We start from the raw sequence: 14,325 nt of genomic DNA, 5'->3' as shown, positions 1-14,325 counted from the left end.
GATGTCTAAATGTTCCCGATGTGTGCTTGTTCCTCCTGCTGTACTCTCGTGTAGCTCTTGCAAAAGAGACACGATGCTGATGACATCACCTGATTGAACGAAGCTGATATCAAAATAAAGGTATGTGCAACTTCCTGCAGCACGCGTCCACATCTACTGGACTGTACGGACGTTGTCTTCCATGTTTCAACCTTGTCCAGCCTGTTTAATAATCCACAGTGACGGAGCCGATCACTCGGTACTTCCATCTTCAAGTAGATTTTGAATCGAGGATTTTGACAGTTGTTTCATTGGCACTTTTACTGAAGTAAAATATCTGAGTAATCCTTCCTCTACCTATACAAATTTGAATAACAACACAATACTTTGGATGTCGAAATGCACAGCCGAAAAAGCTGAAATCACCACCGACAAAGCAGGTTTAATCCAAACACAAAACACTTTATTACAAACAGAATTTATCTTAAAATATGCATCATTCAGTCTAAAAAAAAGGGGGGGCCGGGTGGTGAAGAGCAAGATAAAAGAGAATAGTCAATGTCTCCCCTGGGAAAAACGGCTTTGAAGCCAAAGAAATGTCAGAATCAGAGAGGCACAGTTCAGAAGCAACAACAAATCCCTCTTCGTGTTTGTTGAAAAGTGGAATATCGGACGCAGCCATGCAGAGGAAAGGGGGCTGAACATGTTCTTGTGGTTAAACTAAGTGGCAACTTTATTTGTGCTACAAAGAACTTGTAACCCTCAGCTAACCCACGCCGTTAGTTCCACATCCACGACAGCCACAGTCCACTACACGGCAAAGCCGCCGTCACACCGAGAGATCGGAGAAGGGATCTCCTCCAAATCAAACCGTTTACAGCCGTCACAGTTTCAGTGGGATGACAGGCCAGTACTTGGGCTGTTTGAGGTCGCAGTTTCTGTCGAAATTGAGCTGCATCGCTGCCTCCATGGCCAGCATCTTGGCGGCGTCCTTGCCGTACAGCTTCTTCATCTCCGCCCCGCGTCTCTCGCCGGGTCGGTCCGAGGGAGGAGCCGCGCTGCTTCGCCGGGAGACGCCGCGGAGGTCCTGGTCGGCCGGCACGTAGCTGTCGTGCTGCTCGGCCTCCATCTGCTGCTGCTTCTCTGCAAGGACAAGAAAACTGATTCTTTTCAGCCACAAAGCATGTCAGCATCCCAAAGCAGAGCTCATTTCCTGATACAATGATGGAGACGGAGGACATTTGGAGACTCCAGTCCTCAAAAGAATTGCCAGTAATGTCACAATCTTGAACTATTCCTCAACCCCTTGTTCTCTTACTCAGCTCCTCTTTGTGTTTCTCTGTCTGGGCGAAGTACTGCCGAAGCTCCTCGCTGATCTCCATGTTGCTGATGTCACACTCGATCTCACTGTCCGAGCTGCCCTCCTCGTCCCCGTCCTCGTCCTCCCCTGCGTTCCAGTCCGCGTAGCGCTGCCGCTGGCTGCCGGGACTCCGCCCCTGGCTGTACGTGGGGCCGTAGGCAGCCTCCAAGGCCTTCCGGTAGGCTCGCCTGTGTCTCTGGTGCCAGGCCATGGCCTGCTGGTAGTGCTGCCAGTAGCGGCTGTACATGGGGCTGGCGAACCAGGACATCACGGTGCTTATGTCCTCCTGCAGAAGATCAGTACAGTTTTTAGGCTTCATTTCATATTATTCACAGTGGTTTCATCAGCAATCTGCCGGTTAATTAAAAAAGGTAAACTGGGCCCTTTTGCACGCTGAATTTGTAGTTAAAAAAGACCAAAAACATGTAACGTGCTCTCACTTAACTGCACAGACAAGAGGGGAAATGTGTCACCTCCTGTGGACATAACACCTGCGTTTCCTGTGGGAATACAACTCCTTCACGTTGCCGAACACCTTTAATGGGCGAAAATCGGTAAGATTGTACCTTCTCGGCTGCCTTACCATGATCGAAGATGTCTTGCGGTTGTGGGAATCTTCCGGTTAACGTTGCTAACGTTATTCCACCCGCAAACCTGCCACTCCTGAAAGATAAAGAATAACTATTAGTGATGTTACGAGATGTGCCGACGCTTCGAAGCGTGTGTCGAGTAATGGAGGGGGCGTTTCCTTGAAGCGCGTATCGAGGCGTGCTTCATGTAGGGGAGGAGCCAAAAATGATGACGTCCGAAGCCTCGCTGCCCGGCGGTACCACGTGACTGCTTCGGGAAGTGGTTCAGAGTTTGCCGGGAGGTTCGACAGCTATATAAACCACTCAGGCTCCATTCAAAATGTGGGTTGTTCGTGGAGAGTTGCGGTCAGTTGAGAGTTTGGATAGTTTGGAGAGAGAGAGATAGTTTGGATAGCGTTTATATAGTTTGGAGAGTTTAGAGAGAGATAGTTTGGAGAGTTAGGAGAGTGAGGAGAGAAGGATAGGTGATGGAGCCAGCTAGGAAGAGGAGGGTTTCCCCTGTGTGGGAACACTTAGTAACATGATCTGTGGTTTCCTCTTAGGTAGCAAACTGTGGCATCGTTTAGACACCAGCGTCATGGAGGCACGGAAGACTCACAATGTAACAGCAGATACCACTGTGGAGGTCCAGCGCTACCTTTCCGAGCCAAATATAAGCAGGCTGGAAAAGCCTCTGGAGTACTGGGAGAGGCAAAAATTCCTATATGCAAATTTATATAGCCTTGCTCTTGCGTTTTTGTGCACGCCAGCATCTTCTGTACCCTGTGAAAGGGTGTTTTCAAAGGCCGGAGAGGTCGTGTCAAAAAAAGGAATCGTTTAAAACCAAACACTGTTGAGAAACTGTTATTTCTGAATAAAAATGAATAAAATGTCCCGTGTCCTGTACATCACTGTCCAAGTTCCACAAGCATATTCAGTCCCCTCTTCCTAGTTCCACAAGCACTTTCACTGTCCTCTGCCTGCTTAAGCCCATGCCATTTTCCTAAAGTGGCATAATAACATTATTACACAACCTGCCATAACATGATACTACCATTTTGGGAAAATGTACACACACAGAACACATTAAAAAAATATTTTATTATGCACATATGTCATAATTTATGTACAGAAATGATTTGGTCATACATTTTTGTAATTCAGTCATTCCCAACAGCCATAACAGACACAACAATTCAATGCATCACATTATGTGGTTCAGATACAGCTGCCTGTGATTATACACTTGGCCAGTAGGTGGTATCGTGTGCACATGAAGCATCGAGTAATGAACCCTTTCTCGAACCAATTGGCTAAAGTGTTACGAGGCCTCATGAGGCTTCATCTCGCCATCACTAATAACTATTAACAACACACAGCTAACGAACAGTCAACTGTAACAATATCTTCTATTTACAGGCTGGACGCCTCTATTTAGCGAACATTTACCTGCTAGATGTCGACTTGTTTATCGGCTCACGTTGCTTCCTGTTTCATAAATTTCCCAGCAGCCTTTGAGCCACAGCAAAATAAAGAATCCGGCTACGTGGCGCCGCCTAGTGGACACTCTGTGCACATGCAGGATATTCACAATACTGGACTGGAATAAACAGGAGATGCAGTTCCTTGTCTTTCAGTTATTGTCCTTTTTTTCATGTAAATTTATTTTAATTGAGAAGTTTTAGTTTGCAATCTCTTCATCCCAATCTCTAAATGTGTCTCAATTGTGTTCCTTTTTTTAGCTTCACTTATTTAAGAGTAAATTTGAGATTTAAAAAGGCTTTTTTCATTTTCTATTTTTTGCACCTTGTCTGAAATTCCAGTGTAGGCCAGACATCTCGGTTCTGTAGCTAAACATTTGCAGAAGCACCAGATATATTTATATGGTTTTATCTTTTGAGTTAAATACAACATTATGTGAGCAAGGACATTGTGATATTTGAGGAAGAGGGGGGGGGGGGGGGGGTAAGACAGAGTGTTTGAGTGCTGTGAGACATGTTTGACTGTATATGTAGGTCATGCTTCGGCTCGAGGCTTCAAAGCTTTCAGAGGAAATGCAAAAAGACAGATGTGGCTTTTAAAAACACATTTCCTCCTATGATGTTTGAATGGATGAGTTCCCACACCAGAATAAGTATTTTCTCTTTTCCAGATCATGGATTATCTGAAGTATATCATGTATTACTTCCTTGAACACCACCTTTGATTGTAAGTAGTTCAGTGCTTTGTGGTGAATGCATGCTGTATTTATCAATGCATTTCATTATTGTCAAGGTAAACTATGACCTTATTATATGAAGATGGTTCTACTTTCTTCTTTAATTTACAGCTAAACTAAAGATACATAAAATACTTTGGATCATGAAAGATCAAAGACTTTTCATTCAGGAGCTGCAGCTCAAAGTACTTTACAATTACAAACGCAAACCCATTAAAACAGGGGCAAAGGCACAGATAACACTTCTTGGAAGAAACAATAAAGTTGCACGTCCTCAAACAAGTTCTTCAGAGACACGAAACAAATGCTCATGGCCGGAATCGAACCCTGTATTTATAGCTTATGGTGCTGTGTGTGTCTTAACCGCGAGGCCACCAGAGTATCGACTTTGCAACAGTAGAAGAAGCCTTTTATAAATTCCAGATCATTTACAGCAGTCCTGTGACCATCTGTTGAAAGAACAGATAAACAGTATTCAGATCTTGTACTTCAGGAAAAGTACTAAAACCACAAAGTAAAAATGTGGTCCTACGTTTAAAAGTGTGACTGTTATGTTATTATATATTCTATCATTTGATTATTATTTCTAACGCTTTCATTTAAAAACAGGAATCTGCTTTATTATGTGTCGGATTGCAACTCAGGTTATTTTCTCTCCATTAATCAATTAACTGGTTGGTTTGCAAAATAATTATAAAATTGTGACACTTTCACAATTATCTCAGCATAATTTAAAACAATGGGGAAAAAAACAATCATTGAAATATTTGCTAAAACCTTTTATGAATCAAAATTAGGATTAAGATTATAATAATTAATACACAATAAGTTTCAGGATTCAACCTTCTTCAGTCTGAATTTGGATGATCAGGAAACAGACGGTGGAGAAAATAATAAAATATGAAAACATTTGAACCGTGACGATATTATCCCACAATAAAATGCCTTATTTTATGAATGTAGACGTGAAGAAAACAACAATAATACTTGAAGCGTGTTGATGAGGAGAACTATAGTTTGTTTGATGGATTCTGGGTAAAGACACAGAGGAATGATGAGATAACTGAAATGTAAACGCATCATATCGTGTCTTACTTCTCTTGTCGACTCAATTAAAATCATTGTTGGGAATTTTGACTTGTTGGAATTTCAGAAGTAAAGATTATTCTGTAAAATGCACACAAGCTAGATTTGTGCTTGTGTACAATTCCTTTATTCAGGGAAATAAGATCTTTAAAATCGTTGAAGCTCTGCTCAGATCTGAATTCTGTGGAAATCATGAGCATGAGAAATCATGAGCTAAGTGTTATGAGACGTTTTAACTGGTAATTAGACAAATATATTTGGTAAGATCTGACATTTTTGCCTCGGTATTTCCATGTAATAATAACATTTAGCCTTTTAAGTACTTTGTTCATAAATGCTCTGTATCAGTCAAATGAAATAAAGTGTGGAACATATCATTTCTCTTGTCAGAGCACTTCAATTATTTTTGAACACACACACAATATGTCAAGATAATGTCCTTAAAATGATACAAAGAGAAGAATTTGGGGTCTTTTGGCCATGATTAGTATTGCTGTTGTTGTCATTGTTATTAATAATGTCAATTGCAACTGCATAATGCTAATTGAGGAGTGAGCGTGTCATACTTACCGTCACATGAACTCGTTCTGTATGAAGACGACACACTGGTTTCTCTGTGAAACAGGCCAGAGACTTAAATACCACGAGCTTTAAGAGACCCTATTCACAGCCCGAGCTCAGGTTTCTAAAACTGTTCTGACCACAATGACGCGCGCAATACTTCATTCTGATTGGGTCCGGCTCTGCACACCTGATGCTTTATGGTTAGACATCTCATCGCAGGCACGTTGGAGGCAGACATGAGCAGTTTTTGCAGGTACCAGTATGTCAGGATGGAAACTGTGCCTTGTTCTGCTTCTGCCGCTAACACTGTGTTGTGACCGCGAAGGTAATCACACATTCTACATTCTACCTGTTTTTCTCTATGTTTTTCTAATATTCACAAAATGCGAAAGGTATTGCAATCCCTAACTGACTATTGTTTGCAGTGACTGAAAGGAAAACCAGTGGGAGAGAAGCAGACATCACTCCAATATGCACCAATGCAGCAGAGCACATCATCACTCTCATAGTGTGTGAGATCAGAACAGAGCGGAGAGGAGAAGCGTGTCGTCTGCTGTATCGATACGGAGAAGACTTTCTGCACCAATGTGACTCCAGGTTCACACTTGTGATGGAGAATCAGACTGTGTTTCTCCACCTGACCAGTTTAACACCAGTGGACAGTGGGAGCTACACCTGTGAGTGCTCACACAATGGTGGGGTAGATGCTCTCTGTCTGAATATCACTGTGGAAGGTAAATGTTTCATTCATTTTCCTGCTTTTGTGCTTCAAACGTTAGGCATTTCTCAAGTTTAAGATGGTAATTTTCCACTGCATTGTCAACATTATCGAGAAATATCTTACGATAAAATGATGCATGCACTGATATCTGAAATTAGACCAATTTATAGGCTCTGTTTAAAGAACAACACGTTGTTTTCTGGGTATAGCGTGATGTCTCTGGAAGTGAAATGCAGATGCCACAGTGTAGTGCAGATATAAAATATGTGATTATAGAAATTTGGTTTTGAATAAATTGTCATGTATTCGATTTTGCAGAGGATATAAGTTCCAAAATATTAGAATCATAATGTTTCTTTACAAGCTGAGTAAACACCAGCGCCATTTATCTGATTTCTGTCTTTACAATTTTTTAGAGGAAGCCGCCAGCAGCTTTACTCCCACTCTAATTCAATGTGCTTTGATTGGAGGAACTACGTTAGTCATCACTATAACTGGACTTATCTTCGGGTTGATCTGCAAAAGAAAACGGTGAGAGACTAATATAAATGTGTGTGTGTGTGTGTGTGTGTTCGGTGATGCACTAACTGATAACTCTTCTAATTTAAAGCGACCCGTCACTGTCAGCCACATCTGGATTATCTGTATGTGAAACTCCCAACTCTTTTGTAAGTAATGTAGCCTATATGTACCTTTAAGCTCTCACATATAACCTTAAACCACTGATTGAAAAGCTGTAGTTCTGTAAATGTAGTAACTCAGGTCAGAATATCTTGCCTTATAGGATGACGATGACCCAGACGACCCGTATACAAGCCTCCAGCAACCAGCCAGCGATGTCTACCAAACTATCTCAAGAAGTAACATCGAAAGTATATGCTTTAACAACCGGCAAATAGACGGAAGAGAGTCTGATCAAAGTTCCGAGGACCTTTATGAAAATGTTTAAACGAAAGAGTCAAGATTACACGATTCGGACTGTGACTTGTGTTTGCACTTGTGTACTGATTTCTTCAAATAAAATGTGATGTCAAAAATAAAAAATAAAGATGATCTGGGAAAACTCTTTTTGAGCTTCATGTTTCACTCGTATTAGGAAGTGCAAAAAAGTTTTCACGACATAAAATATTCAAGATGCATTGACTGAAAACAAGTTTCTATATCTCACTGAAATGTTACTGGTAACTGTGTCCAATATTAAGTGTTATGAGACGTTTTAACTGGTAATTAGACAAATATATTTGGTAAGATCTGACATTTTTGCCTCTGTATTTCCATGTAATAATAACATTTAGCCTTTGTTCATAAATGCTCTGTATCAGTCAAATGAAATAAAGTGTGGAACATATCATTTCTCTTGTCAGAGCACTTCAATTCTTTTTGAACACACACACAATATGTCAAGATAATGTCCTTAAAATGATACAAAGAGAAGAATTTGGGGTCTTTTGGCCATGATTAGTATTACTATTGTTGTCATTGTTATGAATAATGTCAATTGCAACTGCATAATGCTAATTGAGGAGTGAGCGTGTCATACTTACCGTCACATGAACTCGTTCTGTATGAAGACGACACACTGGTTTCTCTGTGAAACAGGCCAGAGACTTAAATACCACGAGCTTTAAGAGACCCTATTCACAGCCCGAGCTCAGGTTTCTAAAACTGTTCTGACCACAATGACGCGCGCAATACTTCATTCTGATTGGGTCCGGCTCTGCACACCTGATGCTTTATGGTTAGACATCTCATCGCAGGCACGTTGGAGGCAGACATGAGCAGTTTTTGGTGATGAGCGTCTCAGAGTGTGTCGGTGTGAAAGTAGAAGCTCCTGTAGCAGCATTTCTTTTTTCGTACCTCTGTGAGAGTTTGAGGTCAGGATGTCGACCTCCCTGCAGTACAAGACAACGTTCACTTGCAACTTTAGCTGCTGCTTTACCAGTATGTCAGGATGGAAACTGTGCCTTGTTCTGCTTCTGCCGCTAACACTGTGTTGTGACCGCGAAGGTAATCACACATTCTACTTGTTTTTCTCTATGTTTTTCTAATATTCACAAAATGCGAAAGGTATTGCAGTCCCTAACTGACTATTGTTTGCAGTGAGTGAAAGGAAAACCAGTGGGAGAGAAGCAGACGTCACTCCAATATGCATCAATGCAACAGAGCACATCATCACTCTCATAGTGTGTGAGATCAGAACAGAGCGGAGCGGAGAAGCGTGTCGTCTGCTGTATCGATACGGAGAAGACTTTCTGCACCAATGTGACTCCAGGTTCACACTTGTGATGGAGAATCAGACTGTGTTTCTCCACCTGACCAGTTTAACACCAGTGGACAGTGGGAGCTACACCTGTCAGTGTTCACACAATGCTGGGACAGATGTTCTCTGTCTGAATATCACTGTGGAAGGTAAACACATTTTATGCATTTTGCTTTCAGGTTTCCTTAAACGGAGCGAATACCTGTCGTGTTTCTGACAAAGACGTTTCTCTTTCCACTGTTTCAGAGCCGGAAGTCACCAGCATGACATCACACGGGCTTATTCTGTTGATCGGTGCACCGATAGCCATCACAATAACTGCAGTCATATGGTTGATCTGCAGAGGAATACGTCATAGGTGAGAGTAACACTGTAATATTCAATCACAACTGTTGTTGGGAATAACTTAACAGCATTGGATGTCTATAACAGCATAAATATCCATCGTGGTGAAAGAATATTCGTTGATATGCCATTTGTTAAGTTAAAGTATATGTTTGAAATCTCATAAATATGCAGATCTTGACTGTTATCTTCTGAAGTGAAGGAAGACACTGCCTTCCATTTGTTTCTCTAAGAACAGAGTGAATTAACATTAAGATTGTTACTAAAGCGTTGTTGTCTGACCCAGCAGAAGGCAACCAGAACCACTGAGCAGTCTTCCAAACACGGTACTGTATTGACATGAATGTGGTTCATCCGGCTTTAGTGATTTGACTGACGTGTCTTTCTGCAGGAGCCAGAAGACATCGAGCCGTACAGCACCTACACGCAGAGAGAGAGCGGCCTTTATTCAACTGTCAGCCCACATAGCTGTACCAACAGTAACCACCCACACACGTCCACCACAGAGGACACACAGCCAGAGACGCTTCCGGAGAGCTCCGTCTCTGTTCGCCTCTATTCCAAGTGAAACGAGACCCGTTGTCCACGAGATGGCGTTCTTTAACTCTGTGACCTCTGTGCCCTGTATGTAAGTTGACTGTAATATTCAAGAAACAACAAGCAATCTAGAAAATAAACAGTTAAAACGTAGTTGTTGGTCCCGTCTCTGAATCGAAATGTCTACATTTGTACACACCAATGAAAGGAAAACACATTTCTCTTCTAAATTAGAGGAGATTGTGTGCAATGAATGAGCTAGAATGTTCTTTCACCCGCTCTTGTTGTTGTTGTTCTCTCAGGTGCTTCCCTGCCAGCATTCCTCTTTGTTTACAGAGGAAGTACGACTGAGTCACAAGCGTTTGGTTTGAGTTCGAGACACGCTGCAACAGATTTTATCGCGAAGGATCGAGAGAATGGATTTCTTTCGAACCATTGAGGGAGATTTGAGGGAAATGAGTCAGCTGTCCTGATTTAAACAGCAAATTCAGCATCTGCCTTTTTCAACGACAGTCAATCAAGAATTTTATACTTTATATTTCTATTGTAGCCTCCTGCATTTCAGACAAGATGAGGGTGATTGTTTGGTTTGGTGCTTCTTGGGTTGCCGGCGAGTTGAACTACAAAACAAAACCAAGAACACTGAAGTTATCTTGATATCTTAATATCTTAATATAGATCATGGGGCTTTAAATTGACACATGCTGTTGATTGGTAAACCGCCGGCTGCTTATTATGCTTCCGCGTGGCATCATGGTTTAATATTACAGGTGTCAGCACAGCTGTCTGGTAGCGCAGGTACTTTCCAGGTGTAATTCATCGTTTGGAATAGATTGTTTTGAATTTCCAAAAAAACAATCGGCTGCGAGGACTGAGGGCTGCATCCCTGTTACACAATGTAGTCCATCTGTTACACACCTTCACACAAAATGTGCAATCAAACCTGCAACGTTGCCACTTTGCAGTTGTCTAATCTTAATGGCGCCCCTTAAGGTTTTATAGCATTAATAAATGTTGAACAGTGAAAATGAAAATGGTTGATGATTGAGGAGGGAGCATCGAACATCATTTATCTCCAGGCTGTGGTTGACATGCAACTCTTACACAGAGCTGTTAGGTTCTTTCCAACAGGGATTTAAAAAGCCTTAAGAGGAATTATATACTTCCCCTTAGCGCTGTCTTGTGAACAAGATGACACAAGAGAATTAATCATGAGATATTGCACAAGAAACCTGCATAAGGACGTGCGTCAACATCCTGGGTGCACCCTCTTCCTTTATGTTGCGCTTTGCTTTGGGGAGACGTGTCCTGCTTTTATAACTAGAAATATACAATCCAGGGGTGTAGCAACAATGCACATTCTTTTTCTCTTGGTGTCGCCATGATGACGCATCCTCAGAACATTCGAGTTGAGTGTTTCCTGTCTGGTAGTCATCCCACACCAAAATACAATGAGAGCATGACGGGCCACGTCAATACGTGACTGGGATATTCATTTGTAGTGTTATTTTCTCTGTTTCATAAATGTGTTTCTTTGTTACACAGTCCTGCCCCCTCGTCGAGGTGGACTTTTTCAAATGAGTTCAAGTTTGCTGGAGCGACAAATGTCAAGCATTGGTGTTGGTCGTCACATACAGTTATGGGAATTTGATCGTGATCACGTACTCTGCAGGGAAATGGTGTTAAACCCCGACACACGAGCCCACTAGGGACTTCTGCTTCTGCTCTGGGATTTTTTTATGACCACTACAGTAAGTATATTTACCATTTACTGGACTTCACTGTAATATTCAGCAGAGTGAGTTTCAAATGAAACACTCATTTAATGCGACGTCACCCTTTACTTACACTGTTATCTCGCGTCGTCTAATTGATTTCTTCAATCAAATATGGCATGAATATCCATAAGGTTATGTTTTACCTTGACAGCAGCTTCAGGAATGCAGTCCGTTTTCAGATCATGTTCAAACACAGCCTCTTATGATGAGACTTTTCTCTGTTGGAGATTTGCTTTGAAGCATTCATTCATTCTTCAGTGTCAGGTCAGTATGAGAGAAATCCCCCCCCCCCCCCCATCCTGTTTTTTTTTTCAGTTTCACTCTGAACCCTTTAAAGGCAGCACAGAGGCTGAACTGAAACAGATCCGTGTCTGCAGTCGAAGAAGATGTTGTTGATCCTGATACTTACTGCTTTACTGTTTAAAGGTAAGAGACACTGAAAAGAAAGGGTGAGCCCTTCTATATTCTCTGTAGTACTGTTTTTTATATTCAAGAATACAATCCAGCTTTTACTGTATGTACATGTATATGTTTTAGTTGTCATCAAAGTTTCTTTAATACTGACCAGCAAAATAAATGGATTTCTTCTTTTCGAGTCTGCATTTACTGACACCCAGCTGTTATTATTATCAGCCTCCAGGTCGCAGATCACTGGTTATGGAAATAAAACAGCTGACTATGGCGGGGACGCGCACTATTCATGCTCAGTAGCCGACGCCACAGGTGAGAATGTTCTTCTTCTTGCCAGTGAAAACGTAACTGAAAGTATGTGAGTACAATCAAGAAATTTTACTTTAAGTGTTACAATAAAAGCATTGGTTGAGGTGGAACTCATTTTTTAACAATATTGTACAGGACTGCAGCTCATTCAATTTTAATAATTAAAATAATTGTCGTTAAAAGCAGCAAATCCTCTCATTTGAGAATCTGGAACCATGAAATGTTCTTGCATTTCTACAAAAAATTCAAATACACTATATTTAGGAGCTCTTCATGTGTTTTGCATGAAAAAAATAATCATTTGTAAAGCTTATTGAAACAAATTGTGAAATAAAAAGTGTTTTTATCAGCCCCTTGTGGCCGAACTGGGTATTACAACAAGCACAAAAGCGTAAACGTTGTAATTGGAGGATTGCCATTCCCAACAGGTGTGCTCCAGGTCACATGGCAGAAGCTTTTCAATGAAGAGGTCATTGAGAATTTGGCAACCTACAGCAAGCGCTTTGGACAGCAAGTAAATGATCCTCACAGGGGGAAAGTGATCTTCACGGAGGCGTCTCTCAGCTCGACATCCATCACTCTGAGGAACGTAACATGGGGGGACGAAAGCTGTTATATTTGTTCTTTCAACGTGTACCCTGACGGGTCCAAACGAAAGCAGACCTGCCTCACCGTGCAAGGTAACATTGTAGCAAATTCACATGTGAATTCTGAAGGAAAATGTGTTGAAATTATCGTCTTATTCTGGGAATACACGAGAATAAAGAAAGGAAGAAAGATTAGAATTATACCAGCGTTGTGTTTGCTGGTTGAAGCTGGAAATTAAGACTTTTTCTGATAGTTCTGTTCATTTTGTAACTTTGTATATGGCCTGCTTTGTGTCAGAATGGCTTCAGCCCTCATAATGACAAATTCTAATTCTCTATTCTGTATGGAGTCTGTCTGAAATAAAGTCTATCTGTCTATGAAGGGATATCCAAGGTGAGAACGGAAGTGCAACCTCCTCACAGTGCTCGTGAGGACGAGGACGTGGAGGTTGTGTTCAGCTGCTCTGCTACAGGTAAACCAGCTCCGACCATTCACTGGGACTTCTCGCCGGATGCCACCAGCTCAGACCAACCGCTGACCTCGACGGAAACAAACGCTGACCACACATTTACCAGCAGCAGGAACGTCACCCTGCAAGTACCCGCGGGGTGGACGGGCCACGTGGACTGTCTGCTGAACAGGGGAGCGGCGGGACAAAGGCGCCAGAGGATTCCTTTTTCTTTACCTGCCAGGAAGAAGGAAGAGGAGGGTATGTCAATCATTTTGCATAGACTAGGATGCTCTTTTATCCCCATCAGTCTCATTCCCATCTCCTCATACAGCGGTTTCGTATGACATCCAATGGTAAATGACTCATCATCTTTCACCTGAAGGAGGCTTTGTGCGTCGTCGCCGATGGCAACGCGTCGGTATTTGACGCCCTGGGAATGACAATGGGCTGGCTCTTTGGAAACCTATCGAGGGAACTCCCATTGTCAAGCTTGTTCTAGTGTACTGGAAGATCATGTGCTAAATATTCTGAATAACTCGAAGGGATGTCATTTGATTTTGGTGTGCCACTAATTCTACCCATGAGTCATTGTCTGACACTGTTAAGAGGAACTCTTTGTTATGAGAGGCCTGCTTTGTGTCCCAGTACTCAAAGTTCCTGACTTGAGGAAGTCATGGAGTTGCAGTAAATGACCTGAGCATGACTAAGAGCAAACAGTAAACAGAGTCAGCTGAGCTGTAATCGTTTCAGTTTCACTTCTGCTTAGCTTTCATGATCGAGACAAACCAGCCACAGTAGAGTGAGCGAGACTTCAGCTCTCTGGAGGAGGTCATGTGACAGATCTGGGAAGTTCATACTCGTCATCTAAAACTAATAACCTTCCTCTTCTAGGGAAATGTCATTTACCTTTTCCCCATGCTGACTATAGCCCTGTGTTTGTCTCCAGGGAGAGGACTGTCTTCGGTCGGGATTGCACTTGTAATCACTGCAACTGCTGTGTTGCTCATTTCATTGATCCTTGTTGCTGCTGCAACGGCACGAGCAAGGTGAGATATTTGACAACGACATTTGGGATTGTACATGTAGTATAATTCTCCTTATAATGAACTTTCTTTCTTTTTTCTTCCTGGCAGGTTAAAGGGTACCAGA

At 42.0% G+C, this 14,325-nt stretch overlaps 2 protein-coding genes across 4 annotated transcripts; one reads left to right on the top strand and one right to left on the bottom strand.

The window, feature by feature from the left end:
- Positions 1–426: 426 nt before the first annotated feature.
- gemin8 (gem (nuclear organelle) associated protein 8) lies at positions 427–3,407 on the bottom strand. 3 transcript variants are annotated; one of them, XM_079296317.1, is made up of 4 exons: positions 3,352–3,407; positions 1,923–2,002; positions 1,298–1,625; positions 427–1,122 (listed from the first exon to the last, which is right to left on the bottom strand). In XM_079296317.1, exons 2-4 carry the CDS (start codon positions 1,923–1,925, stop codon positions 863–865), a joined length of 591 nt encoding a protein of 196 aa, XP_079152443.1. In that variant the 5' UTR covers positions 1,926–2,002; positions 3,352–3,407; the 3' UTR covers positions 427–862. The 3 variants fall into 3 exon arrangements, with proteins under 3 accessions (XP_079152443.1, XP_079152441.1, XP_079152442.1); XM_079296315.1 differs by having other exon boundaries at positions 3,358–3,394; XM_079296316.1 differs by lacking the exon at positions 3,352–3,407 and adding an exon at positions 3,277–3,301 and having other exon boundaries at positions 1,923–2,026.
- A 6,285-nt stretch (positions 3,408–9,692) lies between these two features.
- Positions 9,693–14,314, top strand: LOC306797464 (OX-2 membrane glycoprotein-like; the record flags this gene model as incomplete). Its single annotated transcript, XM_079296830.1, has 5 exons — positions 9,693–9,726; positions 12,051–12,140; positions 12,566–12,817; positions 13,108–13,434; positions 14,310–14,314. 5 exons carry the CDS (start codon positions 9,693–9,695, stop codon positions 14,312–14,314), a joined length of 708 nt encoding a protein of 235 aa, XP_079152956.1.
- Between the last annotated feature and the right edge of the window lie 11 nt (positions 14,315–14,325).

The sequence above is a fragment of the Melanostigma gelatinosum genome (genome assembly GCF_949748355.1).
Source record: "Melanostigma gelatinosum genome assembly, chromosome: 24".
Lineage (NCBI taxonomy): Eukaryota > Metazoa > Chordata > Actinopteri > Perciformes > Zoarcidae > Melanostigma > Melanostigma gelatinosum.
The sequence above is the reverse complement of the archived record's forward strand: the minus strand, read 5'-3'. Positions and strand labels throughout refer to the sequence as shown.

Coding starts and splice junctions, on each gene's coding strand:
- gemin8 (XM_079296317.1), bottom strand. Junction 1,123..1,297: donor GAAACACAAAGAGGAGCTGA/GTAAGAGAACAA, acceptor TTGTCCTTGCAG/AGAAGCAGCAGCAGATGGAG.